We start from the raw sequence: 27,500 nt of genomic DNA on the forward strand, positions 1-27,500 counted from the left end.
TTATCAAATTATCATATATTTCTTTGGCATCAGCGGTGCGGTGTTTGACGAACTGCTTGGTAGCAATATTAATAAGAAAATGAGATTAAAAAAAAATAAAACGATATATTCAAAACAACGTATTCGCGATTAGATTTCTCTCGTTATTTCACGGTGCGCGCTTTGTCCCAGACGCATCGAAGTGTCTGTATACAGAAGTTGTCGAGGAATGTTTTTCTCGGTCTGCCTCTTTCATTGTAGATAAGTCGGGATTTATAGAAGGGAATCGGTTTTTACAATATCGTTTTAAGAATTTAGTTTATTTTATCCGCTGAAATGAAAAAGGAAAAAATGGCTTTCAAACCCTGCATTGCTTACGACTCCCGAATCGTCTCCCTTCCTGTGTGCCAACTTCAGAAATGCCATGGCGATTGCATGAACATGTTTTTACTTCATTCTTCTGACGTTGCAAAATAAGCACAAAAGGTCTTTGCTTGAATGTATATAAAAACGAAGAAAGTCGTGTGATTTTTCTTCTAACAGTAATATCCTTTTCTATGATATTTTCGCAATGCTTAATTGCTCTATAAATAATGCAGCAACAGTACATCAAGATTTTATTTTTTCACTAGGTAAAGTAATTAGCAAAATGAAAAGCAGATAATTTTTGAAGATCGTTCACATCCTCGCTTGCTGTGCAGAGATACTTCATTTCTGATTTTTTTTTCTCTCAGTTCTTCTCTTATTTTTGTGTTCTCTGAGTTTTTGTTTTTTTTGTGATTCCACTTCATTCTTTTGCATTTTGTTGCATTTCCTTCCACGATTATTATCCCATCGTTCTTATCATTAAATAGTTAGTTGTAATGATACTGAACAGCAATTACAGAAAACAAAACAAAACATACACACATACAAAATGCACACATACACACACATGCTTGTAAGCACGCAAATATTCTCGTGCATGCACACACAAATACATGTTCAAACACACACAAACTTGCAAAGACACAGTAATGTATATATAAAATAAACATACGAATACACACACACACACACACACACACACACACACACACACACACACACACACACACACACACACACACAACACACACACACACACACACGCATCCCCCCCCACCCACACCGCGTTCTGGAATCCTTCGAGTCTGCGATTGAAAAGCCCAGATCGGCCTCGGCCTCCCTCGGACGCGATGGTCCGGCGGGCTAAGGCGACTGACTCCCCGTCGCTGCGGCTCCAGGATCGCGCGTTCAAGTCCCCACCAAGGATCTCTCCGTAGGTTAGTCGACACATAATTAACAACGAATTCGTAGGATAGCTGCACATTTGAGGATCCTTCATATCATAGGTGGGACAGAAAAAAAAAATTTCTATGTGTCCGTCTTTTAAATCACTTCTGCATTTTTTTTTAATTATTATCCAAAAGACATTTTTAAAATTGGTAACAATATTAATAAGAAAATTAGATAAAAAAATAAAGCGATATATTCAAAACAACGTATTCGCGATTAGATTTCTCTTGTTATTTCTTAAACAGTTTCTACTCTTTACTATCATTTACAGCAAAGGAAATTCTTAAGAAACGCCATTTTGTTTGTAATATAAGAAAATGCTTGACAACATATATATACATTCTCATATAAATACATACAAATGTGTGTGCGGACATAGTTATAAACATGGATACATACATATATTATATATGAATGAATAGATAGATGGGTGAACAGATAGACAGATGAATAGATAGATATTCTCGTGAGCGCTTTCTTCATTTTCTCTTTCCCTCTTATTCTCGTATTATCCCTTTCTTTTCACATTCTTTCTTTTCTCTTGTTCCTGTCCTTTGCCTCTCTTTCTCCTCTTTTTTACTGTTTTGATAGTTGGCTGAGAAGAAGAAGAAAATGCTATTTATATCTGTTTATTAGTTTATCCTTGTTCAGTAATGAAACATCTCTGTAACTTATATAACTGAATCATATTTAATTTAGATGTAATTATTTGCTGCATGTTTTTGAAAGAAAACTGAAGATATTCTCCCTCCAAGACAAACAAGTGTAGCAATATGGGCTCTTAACACTTTCCTACCAAAAGGATCACCCTCTCTTTATACTTTTAAGAAATTGTATTACCACCCAGTAACATGTGGTATTATTGTCTGGTATTATTTTTTTCCTTTCTTTTCCATAACATTTATACATTGATAATCATTTAGGCTTAATTAGATTTGTATTTGATGGACAATAAAATAGAGATTACATGAATTATAATCATATATGTTATGCAAATGTTTCTTGACTGAAGTAAGGGAAATGTGATTATAAATGAAACATTTTTTTGGCTCCCTGGATGACCAAGCAATCATGTTAAAATGGTAATCAGCCATAATGGTTATGGAAAGGGAAAAATTAAAATATAGACAACATGTATTTCTGACGAAGATATAATTGAAACTGGCCAAATATATCTCTTGTATTGTGAAGATATTCATTCTCATTCATACCTTTTATACATTATCATATATATATTTTCCTTTTGAATAGTCATCTTTTCGCAAGTGTAATTGAGGGCATTAACATTCTATTAATTAATCAGGCACATAGAATGTCTGTTCTTTCATAGTTTTTCTTGTGCATTTCAATTTGCACTTCATTTCATATCAGAAATCAAAATATGAGTATCAGCTTTTGCGTAGACTTGTTCACATTGTGTGACAATGAGTTTTATACTCTTGCAGATGAATTCACTAATAGTGTTACCAGATAAAATCCAAATTTGATGCTTTCAAGGTGGCCACAAATTTATTTGGCCAGCTATGCCATCAAAATCTGAATGGCAGACAGCTTATAATTAATATGTTGTAAAATGTTTGACTATTTAGTTTGTCATTTTAGGTAAATTCCTTTGATAAATTACAACAAAGGACATATACATCATAATGCTGCTGTGGTTTACAAGCACAGATTAGATGCAGCACTGGTTATTATAACAAATGTAGAAAAGGTATGAATGACAATGAATATCTTCATTCTCATTCATACCTTTTCATGTTATTCTGTCTTAGAACTTCATATAGATAATAGATAAAAATGAATGAAAGGGTGAACTGCAGTCTGTGATATAGAGGAAAGGAATGTAAAAATGAATTATGATTTAATTGGCTTTTATTCTTTTTCAGATTAAACTGTGGGAGATGGAAAGAGAGAGACTCGAATTTAGTGAAGGAGTATTGTACAAAGACTTCATGTCAGTTCATGATTATCTTTTGCTCTCAAATTATGCATCCAGCAAAGGTGTTTTGATATACTCAGATGAAAAACAGAGAACAGTGGTTGTGACAAAGAAAGGACATCCAGCAATAAAACAGTTTTGGAAAGAAAATCAGTCAAAATAAGTGGATACAGTTTATTGTGGTAGTGTTGATATCTGTAAGAAACTATTTTTTTCTTTCTTTTCTTTTCTTATATTTTGCAATGCCATTTCTCCACCTTGTTGTGAGGTTAAACTAATATATGGAGTATTTTCTTAACTTTTATATTGATTACTTTTTCTAGGTGAAGGGCATGATTTGATTGTTAATATAATTAATAATTAACAAGCCTTTCTTTAAGAATATGGAGGACCTCTGCTTCACTATAGGGAAATGGAGAATGTATGTTGATAAAAATAAAGCAAGAACGCTTACTGATATAAACAAAGTATGTGGTTACACTGTAACTTGAAATAAAAGTATGTATTATAATTATTGTTGATCTTTCCCTATGCTTTACTTTCATTGCAGGATAATTTTTAAAATATTTCTCTGTGGAAAGTGACCGGACATTGTACAGACAGATAATTTTTAGATGAAAAGTACATTTTCATCTGCCTTTAACATATTGCTCATATGTTATGATGTTAAGTGGAACATGTTGATTTTTGGCTGTTAGGGCACAGAAATTAATCAAATTTAAAAGTTTTCATTTCAGTCTCCATGAAACCAGTTCCCTTCTTTAAAATAAACTGTGTTGAAAGGTTTTACTGTATAACTGAAGTCATACCCATCAATAAGATACAAAATAAGATGGGCAGATGTTGGATGACATCCCATCAGTCCTGTTGATGCGATTTGTGTGCTAGGAATATTTAGGAGTCTGCCAACTGCCAAACATGAGATCAGAAATCAAGCACCTTATCCCACTGTGATATTTATTTTGTAACAAGAACAAGCACCTTGTCATGACATTCAATAACAAATGAATTGGCTACGAATCGTATGACAGTATGGGCAAAAAAGGATATTTTATAAATAATTAATAACATCAATGTTAGTAATAGGTATTGCAATATACCGAGTTAGCAGTGCATATATTAGCAAAGACAAATGAAGGACTGCAGTAAGAAGTATTATCAACGTCGTTATCATCGTAATCATCATTGTGTTATATGTGACTTTTTTTTAGCTTAAAACATCAGAAAAGACCTTACATATATATATATATATATATATATATATATATATATATATATATATATATATATATGTGTGTGTGTGTGTGTGTGTGTGTGTGTGTGTGTGTGTGTGTGTGTGTGTGTGTGTGTGTGAGGTATATATATGTGTGTGTGTTGTATATATATATATATATATATATATATATATATATATATATATATGCATACACACACACACACATATATTATATGTATATATAACATATATAATAATATATATATATATATATATATAATTATATATTATATATATATATATATATATATATATATATATATATATATGTATATATACATATATATATAAACACACACACACACACACACACGCACACACACACACACACACATACACACACACACACACACACACACACACACACACGGACATATGCAACAATCAAGCAAACAGAAAAATGACTCAAAATACCAATAATATTTCTTCGCACTTTTATCGTAGGAGAAAGAGCCAAATATGGGGAATTAAAGATAAAATGATAGACGGAAGGGGTGATAAGAAGATATTGAAATACAAACACAGATTCTGAACCCGTGCTAACCACTACACCACAGCGACTCAATTATCAAAGTGTTTTAATATTTAGATTTAAGTATGATACTCAAATTGTTGGTTGTAAAACATGGATGTCTGCTTATAACTATTGTCTATAAACCATTATGTTTACGATTTTATCCTTTATATGTAAGTTTGTACGGTATATTCCATGAAGAAATCTTGAAATTTTTTTCATAGTATATCTCAATTAAAATACGTTGAAATCAATAGAAAAGGTACATAGTCTAATACGATGTGCATTGTAAGCCTATAGTAAAAGTTTATCTTTTTTGATAGGTAATTTGTTTTCATTCGGTTTCGTGATCACTGTTCCTTTTGGATTAATTAGGGTGATATTCAAAAAGCAACGGTCCAAGTAGCACAGCTGGTACCTGTCGACTGGGAAATTGGTACATATTGAGTGTCAGTCGTTTGTTTCTATTCTCTCTCTCTCTCTCTCTCTCTCTCTCTCTCTCTCTCTCTCTCTCTCTCTCTCTCTCTCTCTCTCTCTCTCTCTCTCTCTCTCTCTCTCTCTCTCTCTCTCCCAACGTGGCACGTGTATCTAGAATAGTATTAATCTTAACTTTTTTATGTGATATGACCATTTTCTCTGTCCATAATGTCCATTCGAGGCGCGCCATCAATCATCAAACGGGTGTTGTGTGCAAAATAGTGGCACGTAACTGCTGGTTCGACCGTTTGCAAGCGAGAGCGCGAGGGAGGATCGCTTGCTGGCGAGGAACACGGATTTACGGCCGGTTGCTCTGCCTCGGTGGGCATTTGTGCTTTGATTTGTGTACTTGAAATGATTTTCAATTTGACAACGAGAGGCAAACAGTACATTCCCAGGGTATAAAATTCTCTCTCCCACTCTCTCGCTCTCCCTCCCGCCCTTTCCCCCGCTCCTCTCTCTTTCCTCCCCTCTCCCCCTTGTCTCTTTCTCTCTCTCTCTCTCTCTCTCTCTCTCTCTATATATATATATATATATATATATATATATATATATATATATATGTAATATATATAATATATAGTCTATATTTGGAATTATATTCAATATATAGTATAAATGTATAACATAATACATATGATACACACATTCAAATACATATATTCATACCCCCATCCCATGCCCGTTCTTGCCGGGGGGAGGGCCTTATGAGGCGGAGACTGGGACCCAATGGCGGATCCTCGGCCCTCGCCTCGGCCCTTTCTCCTTCCCCATTCCCTTTCCTTCTCCTCTCCAGCCCCTTCTATTGTCCGCTTCCTAAGGTGTGCGAGCCGTGCTGAAAGGATGAAGGGCGAAGGGCCAGTCGTGAACGGCCTGGGGGAGCCAGGGGCACGGTATTTCCCTGTTTAGTTGACTAGCCCCTACTCCTCAAGGGGACGCTGAGGGGTGGACTGTCTCTCTGCCCAACATACTCCAGGCTTACCGTGGCCAGTTATTAGGGGGCGGCAGTCAACCCCCCAAGACTACATTTGCCCCCCTCAAGGTCTTACCACCCCTCCCCAAGGTCTGGTTATAGATTAAAAAGGCCTCTAGAATAGATAATAATAATAATAAAGATTGTTTCGCTCGCCTGCCCATCCTTGCTCCCCCCATCTAATAAAAAGCTGAAATAACCCCTGATTACATCTATTCATCCAGTAAATTTTGAACCGTTGCTTAATATTTTGGTAAGTTCATGTTTAATATAACGTTATCCTCTTCAGACTTTATATTGTTATTACAAATTTTACTGCGTGTATCTGCCATACTTGCAATTATATTGATCATTTATTGTTATTTTTAATTCTTTTCTTACTTTTGTTAGTTATAATGTTCTTTCCTTCACCTTAATCGTTTTTACTTCGATTATTATCGTCACTGTAGATTCCACTGACGTTATTAGCATGACCCGTCATTCTTATCGTCATCTATTTTGTATCCTTTTCATTTCCGCCATTCTTATCTTCTTATTTCTATATCTATTCATTTAGTAATATTTTGACATGTTACACGGTAGATTTGTTTCTCCATTCGCCTGCAGTATGTATGTATTACATAAATCAATATTTCTCTTTTCCCTCCCCTTCTCTCTTCTCTCTTTCTCTCTCTCTCTCACTCTTCCATAAGCATTTCCTTACAGGGAATAGATACGATGCACAACACGCACACATAGTGATAGATGGAGCCTAAATTGATTAAAAAATAAATAAATATACAAATAAAAAAAGAAATAAAATAATAAATATAAAAAAAACGTATCTTGGAAGATATAAACGGCAAAACTAAAACATTTACAATAGCTTAATGAGTAAAACACACTCACACATGTACACGTACAAAAAAAGTAAAAAAGCAAAAAGAAAAGTAACTTCTTTACAATGCTTCACACTCTGAACACAGAAAAAAAGAGAGAAGAGAAAACGAAGTACGGATGAATATATGGGCCACTAAATAGATATAGAGACGAAAACAGAAGACCCTGCATAAAATTGGTCTCCTCCTCCTGGCCTCCGTCGGGGATTGAACCCGAGTCTGTCGCTTTAGAGGCGACCGTGCTGACCACTACACCACGGAGACTTGAGAAAATTAAACAGTTTTGTTATATCTAAGTTTCAGCTTTTTTCAGGCATATATACGAGTGACACGTGTGATTTAGCTAATGATGCATGTATGCTTGTGTGGATGTGAATCTCCTCACAATATTCTCTGCAAAGTGTTCATGATTTTATCAATTTCTATAAGTAACTTACAGGGAGGATTTCTGATGATTGTAATATTATGGTCTCGTTTTACACCTATATAAAACGAGAGTGGGAAGAAAACACTTAATATATACAGTGCATCTCAAGTACAATGAGATGAAACTGGAATAAACCAGAAAATAGTTAAGGAGAGGAAAAAGTTGGATATGTTGCACGTAGGCCTATAATATCACTAACCTTCATCATGGCTGGTTTGTTTTCCTTCGTTATGTTAGACTTGTTATTTTTAAAGCGCCTCAACATAGCTGTTACCCAATTCACGGTGAAATGATTGATAATATGGGTGATAATAAACGACTTAATAAGCGTGACAGTTTACGTAAAATCCCAGTCTTCAAAATCATAATTAGGGAATCACTTTCTGCTTCATAATGGGAAATCTCTCTCTCTCTCTCTCTCTCTCTCTCTCTCTCTCTCTCTCTTCTCTCTCTCTCTCTCTCTCTCTCTCTCTCTCTCTTTCAATCTCTCTCTCTCTCTCTCTCTCTCTCTCTCTCTCTCTCTCTCTCTCTCTCTCTCTCTCTCTCTCTCTCTCTCTCTCTCTCTCTCTCTCTCTCTCTCTCTCTCTCTCTCTCTCTCTCTCTCTCTCTCTTATCATCCTCATCATCATTATGATTATCTTTAGCATTATAATGATAGTGATTATCATTGTTATTATTACCGTTGTTATTATCATTATCGTTGTCATTGCTCTTATTATTATTATTATCATTATAGTCATTGTCATTATCATAATTATTATCATTATTATTATAATTACCGTAATAATAATAATGATAATGATAATGATGATAATAATGATAATGACAATGATAATGAAATAAATGATAATAAATGATAAAGAGCATGATAATAATGATAATAATGAAAAGCATGATGATAATGAACGACAATAATGATAATAATTTTTTACTATCATTATTATTACCATTCCTATTATCATTATAGTTATCATTATCATTGTTTTTATTGTTTGTCATTATTGTTGTTATCATAGATATTTCTGCCATCATTACAATCACTATCATTGTTTTCACTGTTGTTCTAAACAGCTTTCACGTCTTATTTACCTCTACCTTTCTTTCATTCAGGGTATGATTAAAAGTCCAAAAGTCTTATCGATATCTCCGGAACACTTTATGCGTGCTGAGTCATTTGCCAAAAAATGATCCAGAGATACGAATAATGCGTTTGAAGTATTGGCGAAAAGTATAATAAGATTGAAAAGTATTAGTAGGAAGTACAACAAACTTGAAAAGTGTTAGTGAAAAGTATATGTTTGGAAAGTATTAGTGAAAAATATAAGTCTGAAAAGTATTAGTGTCCTAGCTACTGGAAACAAAAAAATATATATATTGCAGAGTGAATTGGTCTTTCGAGTGCAAAAGATTCTCGTCGAAAAAAAATATAAATACAGATAATAAATCTTGATAGTGATAGTATTGGTAACAAGAACGATAAGTTACACTAATGATGGAAGGTACTATACACTAATTGTTAATTGTGTCGATGTCCTTATATAGCTTAACTGATTTCAAGAGTAATGAAATTAGTAGAGGAAATGAGACAAAAATGTGCCATGTACGCCTAAAGATCTGTTAATCTTCACTTTTGGTGTAATTTGTATTTATTCGATTTCGTTGGCAACTGTTTATTTAAGATTCATTTCTATTCATTCACAATGCCACAGTTAAATAATGTATCTGTCAACAATGATTTTTCACATACACACACACATAGCTTCACGTGTAATATGTTGAAGCTTTGACAAACTTCTGTAAATGCACCCTCACGCTATACCTAAAATAAAGTTTAAAAAAAAGTAAAGAAAAAAATAATAATATACAGAGAGAGAGAGAGAGAGAGAGAGAGAGAGAGAGAGAGAGAATAAGAGATTGCGAGAACGAGAGAGAATAAGAGAATGAGAGAACGAGAGAGAGAGAATAAGAGAATGAGAGAACGAGAGAGAGAGTAAGAGAATGAGAGAACGAGAGAGAGAGAATAGAGAAGAAAGAGACGAGAGAGAGAGAGAGAGAGAGACTAGGACGAGAGTAGTTAAGATGAAGGAATACAGAGACCGATAGAGGTAAGAGATGAAGACGAAGAGAGAGAGGTAGATTACGTGCAGAAGTCTTTCAGTCCAAATGAATGCGATACCAGTCATGGACTAATAGGGAGCATTTTTAAGACGAAGGAGAGAAAGGATAATGGTGATAATGGTTATGATGAAGAGATTGATGATAGTTCAGACATTAATGATGACGATGGCCGTTATGGTATGGGCTAGATTGATTAATCATGATAAAGTTATAAGATGTTTATTAGAGGTGAGATATGCTACTAAAAGGAGATAACGATTATAGATATGAGATATTGCTATGATATATGGACAATTGATAAAGATGAATTAATAAGTAAAAAAGATGATTAAAGTTGAAGTTAATGATAAATTTTATGGTTATAATGTTAATGATAAAAGATATGGTGTAAACCCTTCGCGGCAAACTATACAGTAGACTCTCTCTCTCTCTCTCTCTCTCTCTCTCTCTTCCCCCCCTCTTTCTCTCTCTCCGGTTAGGCTGCAGACTCGTGAGGCAGGAGGCGAGTCAGAGGACGTGCTCATCGTGTAACTTGTGTGACGCACACATTGCCAACCACCTACAGCAATATTATCAATATTATCACTTTTATCATTATTATAATTATTGTTGTTACACACACACATGCACAACCGCCCCCAATACACACAGACACACCATGTTCTGCAAGCTTCGTGTGTGTGATTGAAAAGCCCAGATCGGCCTCGACCTCCCTCGGACGCGATGGTCCGGCGGGCTAAGGCGACTGACTCCCCGTCGCTGCGGCTCCAGGATCGCGCGTTCAAGTCCCCACCAAGGATCTCTCCGTAGGTTAGTCGACACATAATTAAAAACGAATTCGTAGGATAGTTGCACATTTGAGGATCCTTCATATCATAGGTGGGACAGAAAAAAAATATTTTCCATGTGTCCGTCTTTTAAATCACTTCCGCATTTTTTTTTTTATCCAAAAGACATTTTTAAGTAGTTTAATCACTTTTTCTCATTTTTCCTATACTATATATATATAATATATATATATATATAATATATAATATATATATATATATATAATATATATATATGTATAATATATATATATATATATACATATATAATATATATAATATATATATATATAATCATATATATATATATATATATAAAATATAATATATTATATATATATATATATATATATATATATATATATATATATAATATATATATATATATTATATATTATATATATATAGTATATAAAATATAATTATATATATATATATATATTATATAATATATATTATATAATATATATATATATATATATATATATATATATATTATATATATATATATATATATATATATTATATATATATATATATATATATATATATATATATACCCTATACTAATGTGTGTGTGTGTGTGTGGTGTGTGTGTGTTGTGTGTGTGTGTGTGTGTGTGTGTGTGTGTGTGTGTGTGTGTGTGTGTGTGTGTTGTGTTATGCATATATATGTACCTTACATACACATATTTTATATATATATATATATATATATATATATATATATATATATATTATATATATATATATATATATATATATGTAAGGTCTTTTTCTGATGACATGTGATTTTTAAGCTAAAAAAAGTTACATATAACACAATGATGATGATTATGATGATGACAACATTGATAATACTTCTTAATGCATTCCTTCATTTGTCTTTGCTAATATATGCACTGCTAACTCGGTATATCGCAATACCTATTACTAACATTGATGTTATTAATTATTTATAAAATATCCTTTTTTGCCCATACTGTCATACCATTAGTAGCCAATTCATATGTTATTGAATGTCATGACAAGGTGCTTGCTCTTGTTACAAAATAAATAGCACAGTGGGATAAGGTGCTTGAGTACTGATCTCATGTTTGGCAGTTGGCAGACTCCTAAATATTCCTAGCACACAAATCGCATCAACAGGACTGATGGGATGTCATCCAACATCTGCCCATCTTATTTTGTATCTTATTGATGGGTATGACTTCAGTTATACAGTAAAACCTTTCAACACAGTTTATTTTTAAAAAGGGAACTGGTTTCATGGAGACTGAAATGAAAACTTTTAAATTTGATTAATTTCTGTGCCCTAACAGCCAAAAATCAACAAGTTCCACTTAACATCATAACATATGAGCAATATGTTAAAGGCAGATGAAAATGTACTTTTCATCTAAAAATTATCTGTCTGTACAATGTCCGGTCACTTTCCACAAGAAATATTTTAAAAATTATCCTGCAATGAAAGTAAAGCATAGGGAAAGATCAACAATAATTATAATACATACTTTTATTTCAAGTTACAGTGTAACCACATACTTTGTTTATATCAGTAAGCGTTCTTGCTTTATTTTTATCAACATACATTCTCCATTTCCCTATAGTGAAGCAGAGGTCCTCCATATTCTTAAAGAAAGGCTTGTTAATTATTAATTATATTAACAATCAAATCATGCCCTTCACCTGGAAAAAGTAATCAATATAAAAGTTACGAAATACTCCATATATTAGTTTAACCTCCAACAAGTGGAGAAAGGGCATTGCAAAATATAAGAAAAGAAAAAAAGAAAAAAATAGTTTCTTACAGATATCAACATTTACCACAATAACTGTATCCACTTATTTTGACTGTTTTTTCTTTCCAAACTGTTTTATTGCGGGATGTCCTTTCTTTGTCACAACCACTGTTCTCTGTTTTTCATCTGAGTATATCAAAACACCTTTGCTGGATGCATAATTTGAGAGCAAAAGATAATCATGAACTGACATGAAGTCTTTGTACAATACTCCTTCACTAAATTCAAGTCTCTCTCTTTCCATCTCCCACAGTTTAATCTGAAAAAAATAAAAGCCAATTAAATCATAATTCTTTTTACATTCCTTTTCCCCTCTATATCACAGACGGGCAGTTACCTTTCTTTCATTTTTATCTATTATCTATATGAAGTTCTAAGACAGAATAACATGAAAAGGTATGAATGAGAATGAAGATATTCATTGTCATTCATACCTTTTCTACATTTGTTATAACCAGTGCTGCATCAAATCTGATGTATATGTCCTTTGTTGTAATAAAGGAATTTCCAAAAAAAAAAAAATTTTACAACATATTAATTATAAGCTGTCTGCCATTCAGATTTTGATGGCATAGCTGGCCAAATAAATTTGTGGCCACCTTGAAAGTATCAAATTTGGATTTTATCTGGTAACACTATTAGTGAATTCATCTGCAAGAGTATAAAACTCATTGTCACACAATGTGAACAAGTCTACGCAAAAGCTGACACTCACATTTTGATTTCTGATATGAAATGAAGTGCAAATTGAAATGCACAAGAAAAACTATGAAAGAACAGACATTCTATGTGCCTGATTAATTAATAGAATGTTAATGCCCTCAATTACACTTGCGAAAAGATGACTATTCAAAAGGAAATGATAATGTATAAAAGGTATGAATGAGAATGAATATCTTCACAATACAATAGATATATTTGGCCAGTTTCAATTATATTTTCTGTCAGAAATACATGTTGTCTATATTTTTTTTTTTTTCCCTTTCCATAACCATTATGGCGGGATTACCTTTTTTAAACATGATTGCTTGGTCATCCAGGGAGCCAAAAAATGTTTCATTTATAATCACATTTCCCTTACTTCAGTAAAGAAACATTTGCATAACCATATATATTATAATTCTGTAATCTCCTATTTTATTATCCATCAAATACAAATCTAATTAAGCCTAAATGATTATCAATGTATAAATGTTATGGAAAAGAAAGGAAAAATTATACCAGACAAATTTACCACATGTTCTGGGTGGTAATACAATTTCTTAAATATAAAGAAGGGTTGATCCTTTTGGTAGGAAAGTTTTAAGAGCCATTTTTGCACACTTGCTTGTCTTGAGGGAGAAATATCTTCAGTTTTCTTTTCAAAAACATGCAGCAAAAAATTACATCTAAATTAAATATGATTCAGTTATATAAGTTACAGAATGTTTCATTACTGAACAAGGATAAACTAATAAACAGATATAAATAGCATTTTTTTCTTCTTCTCAGCCAACTATCAAAACAGTAATCAATGCACAAATAATACGCAAAGGGAAAGGAAATTATAATATGCAGCAGACGACTATATCATACATTTATCTATTAATTTTCCTTTTTACTATTACTTCTAAGATAACCTTCAAGGAATCATTTATCCTTTAACATTTGTAAGCTGTAAGCAGTATAGTTGTGAGAGCATTATGTCTTGGGAAACTCTGACTTGAGGGGTGGGCGATGTGAACATGCCATTATAGGAAAATTTGGCTGAGGGCCATGGTGATGGGAACTTGCTGTCGTGAGAATTTTGGCTGAAGGCCAGGATAATGGGAATGACTCATCACTAGTGCACAAAGCTCATGGAGGGTGATTAGAGTCTGTGGGCATTTAGGAAGGGGCTTTTGCATTATTTCCATTGATAAACAAGTGTGCAATGTACTATCTGTCAGCTTGACCAGGATGACACTATTTCCATCATCAGGATCCTGTTCCTGCCCGCCATGAAAATTAAATATTGTGAAAAAATTGAAGAATGACACAAACCAAATGTTACTTATTGTTATTATTATTGCACTGAGTTAAGGACTACCTAGAGATAAACTATGTATTTACATATTACAATAATAAAACAAATGCATAAAAAAATATACATATCACCTAACCTGCAAAAAGAAGCTATTATTTGTAGAATCAATTAATGAAATAGATGAAAATAAAGTAAATAAAACAAGCACGCAAGCACGCACGCACGTATGCACATACACACACAGACACACATGCACACACACACACACACACACACACACGCGTGCACACGCACACACACACACGCACACACACACACACTTGCCTGATCTGAAACTGTACGTGGAACAACTGGATTTTGTTTATACATCTGGGGATGACAATGCTGTCTGAGGAAATGAATAATTTGTTCAGCACCGATACCCTTCAACAGAGCTCTTCTCACACTTCCTCTCGATATGCAAGCTACGACCATGTTAGGAAACCTGCAAAACAGATATATTACAACTTCCAACTTGTAGTAGTACCTAGCTACAAGTAGTACCTAACTTGTGTGGTATGTTCTTATGATATGTTTTATAACTTTGCTTACACTTTAATGAGAAAAACATTTCACCTATTTTAATTATTATTTAACATTTTTCTCTTTCTTTGCAATATAAAATAAAAATAACATTTACCTTCCCTCTATGTCAGAAAATATGGAGAGAAGTGCAATTTGTAGTTCTGAAGTAGTATAGGCATATATTCTGTAATTTGTTTCAATGACAAGATCACCTTGTTTCGGAACATCAAGGTTGCCCTGTGGATATAAGGGAAAAAATTAATAAGATATATCATTGACAGAATAACTACACAATTAAGCCGTTTCTTCAGTAGCCATATGGTGCTGGGAAGCTGTCGTTTCTTTTGCAATTTTTGCCTAAACAGATGGTTCCAAAAATGCTCAGCCACCAAGGAGCCAATTAGCAAGCTACATGTCCTAAAATGCCTTTCCTCTTCCTTGGGTTTTTGGGAAACATATTGATTTTCTAATGCTATTAATATCTAATATCTAAGTTGGCATTATGATTATCATCATCATGTGAACAATAATAATGACCAAAAAAAAGAATCTTTCAAAAAACTAAGGAAGAGGGCAAACAGGTGAGCTAGGTAGGACTAGTAATTGACATCTAGGAAATAAGCACTTGTGGAGCCATCTATGAGTAAAGAAAATACATAAACAAATATGAAAAGTAAATATGGTTTGCATTCTTGTCATCCCATCAAAATCAACAACTTATTAAACAAACTAATGTTTATGTACATGCTAAACACATGTTGCATCTTAAACCACTGATGGCAGACATCCATATGAACTAAATTTTTGTTCTATCAACAACTTTTACAAATAAATGGCTCCAAAAGCATTTAGTCACCAAAGAGTAAAGACCTCACCTATTAACCCTGTTCCATGAATTCACAGGAAGACCAGGCTTATTTATATTACTGTTTATAACGTTAAAATAACAATGTAAATAATAATAAAGATAAGTGCATTAATGTCAATAACAATAGTAATTAAAGTATTTTTTTTTTTTTTTTTTTTTTTTTTTTTTTTTTTTTTTTTTTTTTTTTTTTTAAGTGGGATAAACAGGTGAGGTCATGAGGGGTAGCAATTAACCTCTTGTGAACTTGTGAACCCATCTGTGGGTAAAAAAAAAAAATTATAAAACAAAACGACTGTGGCCAGCTTAGCCAGAACTACAAGTTTTGAGTACATTTGAAACTTCAGAAACTAAGTTTGGCAAAGCCAGGGCCTTGCAAAGCCATCATAACTCATCATAGTGCATAAAGTCTTGGGGAAAGTTTAGACTGATGGGTATTTAGGAAGGACCTCTTACATTATTTCCATCAGCAAACAAGAGTGGAATATACAATCTGTGAGCCATGACTGGAAGAACACTTGTTCCAGAGAGGACACTATTTCCCTGTTCAGGATCCTAGACCAGAACCACTGTGACCAGCAGAACAGCATTTTTTACAATAAATAAAAAAATATGAAAACATACAAAAAATTATACAAATAACATAATGTCACTTTCTTGTCATTACACACAGTTGTAGACCACCCAGAGAAATATGAACTCTGCTTAAGGAAAATAGTCTATTACATACTGATAAGAGCACAACAATGGGCAAGTAACTACTTTGGGAAAATAATGCTTATGCAGAAAAAGAGATAATAACATTGCAAAAGGGTGGCAAGGAGTCTTGATACCACACCTGAATGTTCCTGTGGGCCAAGTCTACAAGCCACACACCTAATGCAGCTCATGATATACCCAGATCCAATGGATTAAGGCCCAGTCTTGGTGTATGGAGGGTTTAATCTCAAAAAGTTAACCCCATAAATTTTTCTATGGGTGCTATCTCTGAAAAATGGCTATTGTATTTTAACCCATAACTGACGGGTAGCATTCATAGAGGCCGGGGCCTCGCTGCCGGGGGCCTATATCGTCGCCCTAGCATGCGCGACCACTCATGCCAAATACCAGCATCCCATGCCGTTTCTTCGTAATACTACGAAGATATGTTGTATTTTCAGTTTTCATTATTTTTTACAGTCCTCTACTTGCCAAACTTCCTGATAAATCGAGACTGAAGGGTATTTTTGTTGTTATATAGACTCCATAGTTGATCATTATTTGGTCTATAGTCCGAATAAAATAAGCAGTGTGCGGCATCATGGAGTTGAAATTGTCGGTTTTGTTGCATGGTAAAAATGAGAAAGTGTTAAAAAACCGACTTAAATCACACTTTCACTGGCAAAAAAATAATCTTTTGCCGTGATTGTAACAAAAAAAAAATCATGGCATGTCCATACATACTCTATAGCATGTGCGTACGTGCCTCCGGCAGATGGTCCCGCCATGCCATGGCATGTGCGTACATGCCACCCGTCGGCAATGGGTTAATGAGTTGATCTACAGCAAAATACTGGTTACATTTCTTTAGTTTACAAATTTCTCCATGGGTAGTATTCATAGTGGCCCAAGCCTCGCTGCCGGGGGCTTATATCGTCACCCTAGCATGCGCGACCACTCATGCCAAATACCAGCATCCCATGCCGTTTCTTCGTAATACTATGAAGATATGTTGTATTTTCACTTTTCATTATTTTTTAAAGTCTCTACTTGCCATACTTCCTGATAAATTGAGACTGAAGGGTATTTTTGTTGTTATATAGACTCCATAGTTGATCATTATTTAGTCTATAGTCTGAATAAAATAAGCAGTGTGAAGCATCATGGAGTTGAAATCGTCGGTATGTTGCTTCTTCTTCTTCTTCTTCTTCTTCTTCTTCTTCTTCTTCTTCTTCTTTTTCTTCTTCTTTTTCTTCTTCTCTTCTTCTTTTTTTTTTTCATAGTAAAAATAAGGAAGCGTTAAAAATGACTTAATTACCCTTTCAGCGGCACAAAAATAATATTTTGCCGTGATTGTAACAAAAAATAACTCATGGCATGTGCATACATACACCATGGCATGTACATAGTCCCGCCATGCCATGGCATGTGCGTACATGCCACCCATCGGGAATGGGTTAAACTAGGCCATATTTCTGTAAATCCTAATGTGTTTCTACTGATGAGAGTAGCTTGAAAAAATTATGAACAATACGAGAAACAGAATGCTTTTCATATGAATGCAAGATATCCATGTTTACAGATGTAAACAACAACTCCAAACTTCCCAGGTTCCCTCTAGTTTCTAGGTTAAGTTATTATACATCTGCTCTCTTCAAAAACAGATGTTGGATATTTCTAACTATAATAACTTTTTCAAGTCCTTTTGGCACCCCTTTTAATTAAGCTCAAACTACTGGGCAACTTCAAAGAAAGAAGAAAATAAATAGAAAGATATCTCCACCAGATAGGAAAAAGGGTGTTTCAAAGCTGTAGCTCATTTTTTTTTTTTATTCAATAAAAAGTATATGGAACCCTTAAATGACTGACGAACACAAAGAGGAACACATTTAGCTTAGATAATCATCCACATCTTACCTTATTCTGACCTGCTGTAATATTAAGAGCTAATCTCGTTGGGTAAAATCTGCCAGAACTTCTTTTTCGTAAGTATACAAGTCCAAATTCCCGTAAGTGCTGCAGAAAAGTTAGTAGCTCATTGTTCATCCCTTCCATACTGTAATCCTGCATTAAGAGAAAAAGAAATAAGAGGTATGAAGCACTGAAAAGCCTATTTTTATGACATGCAGTGAGGATATACTTAGCCAAATACCAGGCTCGCTAGCACCTTAAAAGTACATGTTGGGGTTAAAATTTCTTAAGACCACCAAGGTTTATCATACCAACATCATAACAATAGAGCATAACAACTGTGCACCTTCATGGTCTCCCCTACCCCAACCCTTTCAACACTGGCCAAATGTCAGAATTCTAATGATTAAAAGTAACTCTTATGCTACCTTTTTAGAGAGAGGGTAGGGAATATATCCTTACTACATATCATACAATAGGGTTTTCAATACTTTAAACCTCTTATTTTATAACTAATATGGTGAGGATATATTTAGCCAACTTAAAAGCAAAAAGTAAAAAGGGTATTTCTGCTGTCACTAAAATAAAGATATTACTATAAAGGAGTAGGTTCTTTACAAAGTATTTGTAATAAACAATTTATACCCTTCACTTTTTATTCAATTATTACAAAAAACTTTTTTGCATTAATCATATAAATTAATCTACTTCAGCTTAATGCTTTAAGGAAGTACTGTCATTGCAACACATGGAGTATTTGCTATATGCATGGCATATCTATTCACAGATGAACCAACTGCAGCCCATTGTCCCTGATTTTGCACTGCAATTAAATCAAACAACCTTATAAATGCTAATAATGAAGTGCAGCTTGACCTGATTTGCCCTAAGAACTGAATTAAGAACTGCACCTTTTATTACACGTCATATAATTCTAGACAAGTCCAACCATTGTTATTGCTTGGATCTATCCACAGGAATATAAATAGTTCAGAATTATTTACTACAAGATTCATAAAGGATTGAAAATTAAGTGCCAATAATGTTATGTGTCTACTTGTAAAATCACACAGACCTACTGACAGGTTCTTTAACTACCATTGTCTTTTATTACTGGATGCTTTCAGTTCAATAAAAAATTTGAATAGTTTCTTTCTATATCCATCTTGATCATTTTGAGTCTAGTTTAAAATTATAAAATGTCTTAATACTAGGAAAAGGAGCATCAGGTAATGATGCTTTCTCTTTCCACCACTCTATCATTTTCTGGGGACACAAGAATCAAATTTACCAATCACCAGTAATGTTCTAGGATTTTTATAATCAATTCTACAAGCAGAAATCTGATTTCAATTCATCATGATGTTCAACTGAAAAAAAATAATAATAATAATAATAATAATAATAATAATAATAATAATAATAATAATAATAATAATAATTTCTTTAATGTTTGTCTAATGCAAACCTTCAGCTTTCTGTATCTTAGAGAAATGAATCAGTTGGAATGTAAACACCTTTCCTGCTGGTAGATTAAAACATTGTACTACAATGGTTTTACTCAGTTCCAAATATCTTCAAAATTCTGTTTTTTAATTCTGGTGACTGGAATTAATTCTGAATTTACTTCAACAATTTGACAAAAAATCAGGATTTTCTGTATCATGATCGGGAATAATTATGTCCAAATATTCCTCACTAGAACTTGTATGATGTTTGAATCTTATATGCATAACTTTTTCCCTTTTTGGCCTTTTTCTTTGATATGTCTTATAGTCCAACTCATTTTCTGAGGAAGATACAGGATCTTCAGAACAGTTTGGCCTAGGAGATACTTTTCTTCTGAGCGCAATGTGGGTGTCATCCCTTGATGTGTTTGAATTATATCTCCGGGAATTATCCACCCTATTTGCCCTTCCCTCATTAACAGAAGCTACTGTCTGCGAAATAAACAGGGGAGCCACTAAATTGGTAAGATCTACCAGAATGGATGATTTTATGCAGTTGAACACTTTCCCAAGAAAATCTCACTGTTCATTATTCTCAAATGCTGGAAGATTCTCCTTCCAGCTTTACACCAATAAATCCTCAAAACTTGCTATTCAAAACAAAATATTTCTTACCTGCTAATATTTCTTTAAATATAGCACTTCTAATCTATGACATCAGTCATAAAATAAGGCCATCTACTAGATATTTGTGAGTATACATGGTAAATAATTCTTACTTCCTTAAATTATGTTAAGTCACTGAACAGTTTCCGGTACTTAGCACCACTAATCCCTGCATGTTCTAGCTTAAAACCCTCTAATATCAGGTTCTTTTTCTCATTTTGGAACATTATCCATTTATAGAGGAAGCTACACCTTACCGGTCATCATATTATTGGGTACTACTTTTGTATCTGTCAATATTGACATGTTAAATTATCCACCTTAGGCCTCAACTACTAATAAGATGGTCTGTATGCCAAATCATACTCACCATACTCGCCTACAGGACCATAGGGAGAAGAAAATGACCAAATCATTTTTCTAGGGAAGATAAGCCAGAAACTTCTACAGCTGTCACTGTACAAGAATAATACTTGTATGTTACCTGCAACACTTCAACTTTAGACAACACATATGGGACTGTAAAAACATCCAGTATGTCGTGAAACACTGTCTTGGTCATTTATATTCATCATGTTATAAATACTCAGGACAAAGCAATGGTCAGCACATGTTGATGCCAGCATGATGTAATGAATTCTGACATTTGGACGGTGAGGAATGGCAGGGGTAGGGAAGACTGCTGTGTGCAACTGGTGGTCAAGAAAATTTTTGAAACAGAGATGTACTTTTAAGGTGGAAGCAGGCTTGACATTTGGCTAAGTATATCCTCACTGCATTAGTCATACAACAAGAGCTTTATGATGCAGGAACAATGAAAAGTATTTAAAACCTTCCTTCACAAACAAGGATAGCATCAACTTTAAGTATAAAGACAAAGTAAAAAAAAAAAGAAAAAAAGATAGAGGTATTACATACATGATAAATCTATTCATCCCCGTTGAAAATAAACAGCAAAAAGTACCTAGAATATATGTAAATGTACGTCAAGATCAAGTTAACATAATTATAGTCTGACGAGAAACAAGTCAAAACTTAAATTTCAAAATCTGTCTCAAATAAATAATCAAAATCAGTGTCAAGCTTTGCAAATATACCTTTCCAAGTGTAGAAAAGGAAAGCTTGAAGAGGAAAGTCAAACAAGCCACAAGGCTGAGTCCACGTTCTGTGACTGTCTCCAGGTACTTGAGGATGAAAAACCACACTTGAGATGCCGTGTCCAGCAGGAGGAACTGGAAGCCAGAGCTTGTGATCTGCATGTTGGGCGAATCTGACTCATCGCTGCTGTGATCAAAAAGATAACGTGTTAAAGGAGCTAATAACCTGTTTTACTTGGCACCTGGTAATGGATACTGGAGGTGAAGGTAATAGGAACATGATTTGCAAAATTTGCAATCCTCTGTTTCAAGAAGAAAAAAGGTTCTAGGTTGTTTTTCTGCAATCGTGTAACTCAACAGGAAAGCATTTCTCCCTTCTGTGTCACAAGCACATTGAACTGATAAAGCTCAAAATAGTCCAGCTTGAAATGAATAAAATAAACTGAGAAATAAAATATGAAAATATATTTTACTAAAATAAATGATATAGACTTACACAAAACAGTAAGACACTGCCAGGAAACATAATAGTATAAAGCAATAATGAAATACATGAATAATGACAATATAAATCAAAGTATAAACTCATAAATAGAATATTATCAAAGAGGTATGATACATACCAATCTAAAAATAATAATCAAAATGGTAACCATTAGAATAAAAAATAATAATTTGTATATATATTATATATATATATATTATATATTATGATATATATATTATATATGTATATATATATATATATATATATATATATATATATATATAATATATTATATATATATATATACTATATATGATATATATATATATTAAAATATAATATATATAAATATATATATATATATATATATATATATATATATATATATATATATATATGCATGCAAACATTATCATTATTATTATTATTCTAATAGTTATCATTTTAATTATTATTCTTTTATTAGTATGTATCATACCTCTTTGATAATATTCTATTTATGAGTTTATACTTTAATTTATAGTCATTATTTTGTTTATGTTAGGAAATGAAATACTGATTGAAAGTAGTGTATAATTTAGTGTTTGACCACTTATGCAAGTTAGTAATGGGTAAATATGATTTCCATGCCCTCCCCCCCCACATACATATATATATGGCATGGAAACCATATTTACTCATTACTAGCTTGCATAAGTGGTCAAACACTAAGTTATACACTATTTTCCATCAGTATTTCACTTCCTAAAATAAACAGATACAGGAATCTGAACATCCTTACAGTAGGTTTTATGTTGTCAGATTCACTCCAAATTACTAGGCCTAGTCACACTAGGCTTTTGAGGTTATAGGATTATTTTGTTATTCATGATCTGGTCTACAATATAAATCTATAAAACTAAAACTTCAAAATTGTTAATGAAACACTTTCCTTAATGCATACATATTGCATTATAACAAATTAATGATCTCATGTGAGGAGATTAGCAAAACTAACATTACTGAACTGAGCACCAAAGAGTATTCTCCTTACCTTTCAATGAGACCAGCATGGAGCAATGTTCTCATTGCATCCCTGGAAATCACTGTCGCTCCTCTCCCTGGCTGGACAAGGAACTGCAGCACGCTTTCCCACCGATCCATAGCATATTTGTCCAGAAACTCCAAGTCCCTTTGATGTGGATCTGGATCTAAGGCAGCTGACATGGTCCATGGTTTTCCTCTGATGAGAATGGTGGATGTCAACTGCTTTGAGAACTATTCCTGTTTTGTTCTTCTTGTTATAGGTATACCAAGCAAACATATAAAGGAAAAGAACTAAAATGCAGAAACTGAAGAAGAGATACTCAAATGTTTCTTTTTATGTTCATTAAAATGTTTCTCTGCAATTACCAATTAAAAGGGAAGTCTACAAGTTACTCTCAAATATCTAACACAAAGATTTTCTAAATCAATGTGTATATATATCATACAAGAACCTACTTCCTGATTCTCATTTATAGGTACATGCTTTCAAATCACTAAAGACTATTTGTATATAGAATATTACAATATTTGTAAATGCAGAAATGCAATAAAAATGGGCTAAAAAAATTGCCAAACAAAATACCCTCCTAGAGTAGCAATCTTCAAGTTCTCTCTAAAAGTACTGTTGAGTTTAATAGCTGCATTGCCATGATGGTCCTTCATCTCCTGCCAGATGTACATGTCAAGCAGAATCTGGGTGCTCTGCTTGTGCTCTGCTGCTATGTCTCCAAGGTCTCTGTAAGAAGAGCAGTATTTATCAACCCTTTTGCAAGAATTTATATTTTTTTATTACAACTGCCTGAAATTTCCACAGCAGGTCAACAAGACATACGGTAATTTTTATTTTATTTCATCATCATCTATGTTTTGTATTCATGTCATCCTAAAAACTTGCCTTGACAGCATAAATGTTATATAACAAGCATCATAAATATCCATTCTGCGTTTTAGTAATTAAACACACTCATCAATGCAGCCAAACTCATGCTTCATGCTATTTCAATGTCCTCTTAACTATTAGTAGCAATATCCATATCTGAAACTCTATTCACACAAAAAAGTTATAAGGCAATATTTAAAACACCCAAACAACAGAACTTTGTACTTACTTGCTTGGTTCCTGATGAGGGATCCATGCTGCTAGGACTATCTGGGAGATTGGTTTTGTCACAAACAGGAGGCGCATAATGAAATGCCGTGATAATTCTGGGAGCTCCCTGAAACATCCATCTTTATGAATACTTTCAGTAATAATCATGTTCCTTACATAGAAATATTAGCTGGAACACTGAATAGAATTCCCCTCTCTGCAACTTACACAGGAAAATCAGGCTGCATGTTCATTTTGAATCAGTATCTCCAGCCTTATCACAAAATAAAATATCATTCATAAACTGCTAAAGCATTCTTTGATACACTTCTAAATAACATAATGCATTGAAAGAAATAGCATTTGTTGTCTAAGAAACAATAAACTATAATCTTCTTAGATATCAAAACTTGGTTTCAATACCAGTGTATACTTTCATAAAACTATGAATTTCTCCTGGTATAGAGCAGTCCTAGACAAAGGATATAAAACAAAAAATTTACTAAACCCATGCAGCATCCGAGTAACGTGGGGTAAGCCTATATAACCTCTGGAAGCTTGGTGCCATTTCTCGATAACATTCCCATGATTACAGGTCTTATTTTTTATTAGCTTTAACCAATAGGTTAAAGCTAATCCTTGAGAAAGATATGCTACTTTGGCTCATAATTATTGGAACTATTATTAACAATGCTCTTGATTGTTCTGCACGATATACTGTAAAATTATTGATAGATTGCAGCAAATGTTCCTGGCTCTACTTTTCTATACTCATTACTGTGATAGAATGGCTGCTTTCCCTTTCCTGAGGACCAAAGCCCAAAAGTTCCTCAGAAAATGTTACAAAAAATGGAATATTATGAAAATATGAGTTATAAGGCTTATAAACAAGTTTTGCCCTTGAAAAAAAACTTCCAAAGTTACCTCCTGAAATTCATTGTCTTTAGGGTATAGTCAGAAACAGTTTATTTTACAGTTTTGGTCATTTATTTAAAAAATAAATATTTGGTAACAAATATTTAGTCTACATATTTCTGCATATGTGGATGGTAATTTTCTGGTAATTTTGAAAATTTTGTATTAAAAACAGGTAGTGTATTTTATTTTGAAAGGATATTCTACAAAATATTTGCTTATAATAATAATTAAATTTACACAATTTTGCGTATATTTAGGTCATGCTTTGACAATTTTCAAGATATCCATAAACCATTATTAACAATAACACTAAAAACAAAAAATGCTTTTCTCTGGTCTTCATCCTCTTCCCTAGCTGCACAACTTTCTGGGCACTATTAAATTTTCAGGCACTTAGTAATCTTTTGTTATTGTCAAAATTTATAATTAGACACACATTTCCTTTATATTTCTCTTATGATTTTTTTTTTTTTTTTACAAAATCATATTCTCTGTATTATGACACTGCAAAAAAAAAGTAAAAAGATAAAATCTCAAAGAATTCCATATATATTTACTTTTTATTTTTTCTCTGTTTCATGCACAATGGGTATATATATGTAAAATGCCATTTCTTTAATTTTGGAATACTTTCTTTCCATATTTTACTGAAACTAAAAGAAAATTGAACCGGGAACCTGGCTACATCTTTCTTCTGTCCAGAAAAAATAAATCATTGATTTATCCACACCCTAATCACCTTAATTTTAATGCACTAACAATCTTTCCTGCTTTTCTGAGGTCTGACATCTTCTAAGGTGAACAAAAACTAAACTGTCTTCAACAAAGTCAGTCTCCTTCAACCTAAGGAAAAGGAGAGCTTTCTCCCAACTACTAATTTCATGGTTTTTCATCTTGCTTTTCTCTTAATAAAATAATTTCCTTCTTTGTTTTGGGGTCCATGACAATGATGAGTTTTTGTGTAAGGACATCTTCAATAGGCTATGAAGATGTTAATCTCATTTTTCAAAACTGTTTAGCTTCTATTCCTCATCTGCTTTAAATCTGGTAGATAACTCTCATTACTTGAATTCATAAAGTTATGTGCTAATTCATCCATGAATTAGCCTATATATTTTAAATGGAAAATAGCAGTCAAGGTAGTAATTACAGCTGCATTGGTTTGCTGTCCATGAATGAGCTATACTTCTGACTGAAGGTGGAAGACTATTGTATTAATGCACCTTCAGACAGAAATACAAAGAAAGTTGTAGGCAATCAAGAGCTAAATTGATTCTATAATATTTTCTTTTATATTCATTTTTTTTCAGGTCTGTCAGGTTGTCTAGTGCTATGGAAAGATTAGAAATCTCTATAGCACCCCCACTCCTAAGCACATTCCTCCTCCCTCAGTCAGTCCAGGTAAAGTACCCAAGAGCAGTCACTGGACAGACACAGGGTTCTGAAGTGGACTGCAGGATAGCCATAACCAATCAATGATCATTACCACAGAACTTTGCATTACAGAAAATCCTGCAATTCTGGAGGTTCTTCTATCAGTTCCTGGGCCATGGGGACTGATCAAGATCTTGTGGAGATCCACAGTGAAATCACAGTGAAGTTACCCAGTACACAAAAATATTTCATTGAGGGCAAAGTTTTGTGTAAAATATCTATTTTATATCAGGTGAACAACACTACAAATAAAGGACAAAAGATCATTGAAAACACTGCTCACAGCCCAAGTTCACTTTGTGCTCCAGAGTTTCAGCTCTACTGTGATGTGTATACCGAGGTGAAGATAATCAACACTCCTCTTTCTAAACTGGTATAGTTTCTGATCCCCAGGAGTGGCTGGAGTAATAGGAACTTAATCTCCTAGGGGTGCAGTAACATGTACATTACCAATAATTCCTTTTAAATAATTTACAATGGAGAATTACAAGCAATTTATGTACACATATTACAGTGTCAATCTTTAAAAGTAGGAAATAATTGCAAGATCGGATGGCTGTTTGAAACTAAAAACTTACCCCTATATTGTTGAAAAACATAATTGATGTGGAGTACATCCAAATTCTAAAGAATCACCCAAAATAAGTATACATTTTTTTTAAAACGACTTGATTTCCCTTTTCTTTATAAGTTGCAATTACAGTTTCCTTCAACATTCAAACAAGTGTAGTCTTTACTTTTATGACAGGTTTTGATTTCCTCTT

General features: G+C 33.3%; 1 protein-coding gene across 2 annotated transcripts; it reads right to left on the reverse strand.

The window, feature by feature from the left end:
• Nucleotides 1-12,569: 12,569 nt before the first annotated feature.
• Nucleotides 12,570-24,567, reverse strand: LOC119580998 (general transcription factor IIH subunit 4-like). Of its 2 annotated transcripts, none has more exons than XM_037929259.1 (8): nucleotides 24,404-24,567; nucleotides 23,878-24,030; nucleotides 23,302-23,490; nucleotides 21,782-21,965; nucleotides 18,577-18,723; nucleotides 15,211-15,332; nucleotides 14,856-15,015; nucleotides 12,570-12,785 (listed from the first exon to the last, which is right to left on the reverse strand). In XM_037929259.1, exons 1-8 carry the CDS (start codon nucleotides 24,550-24,552, stop codon nucleotides 12,570-12,572), a joined length of 1,320 nt encoding a protein of 439 aa, XP_037785187.1. In that variant the 5' UTR covers nucleotides 24,553-24,567. The 2 variants fall into 2 exon arrangements, with proteins under 2 accessions (XP_037785187.1, XP_037785186.1); XM_037929258.1 differs by having other exon boundaries at nucleotides 21,782-21,968.
• Between the last annotated feature and the right edge of the window lie 2,933 nt (nucleotides 24,568-27,500).

Source organism: Penaeus monodon, chromosome 14 (assembly GCF_015228065.2).
Source record: "Penaeus monodon isolate SGIC_2016 chromosome 14, NSTDA_Pmon_1, whole genome shotgun sequence".
NCBI lineage: Eukaryota > Metazoa > Arthropoda > Malacostraca > Decapoda > Penaeidae > Penaeus > Penaeus monodon.

Excerpts from the sequence above, each read along its gene's own strand:
- LOC119580998 (XM_037929258.1), bottom strand. The coding sequence starts at position 24,552 with ATGATTATTACTGAAAGTATTCATAAAGATGGATGTTTCAGGGAGCTC. Across the intron at positions 21,969-23,301 it reads CATGCTGGTCTCATTGAAAG|CAGCGATGAGTCAGATTCGC; the intron begins GTAAGGAGAATA and ends TTTTGATCACAG. Across the intron at positions 12,786-14,855 it reads CACGTACAGTTTCAGATCAG|ATTAAACTGTGGGAGATGGA; the intron begins GCAAGTGTGTGT and ends TATTTTTTTCAG.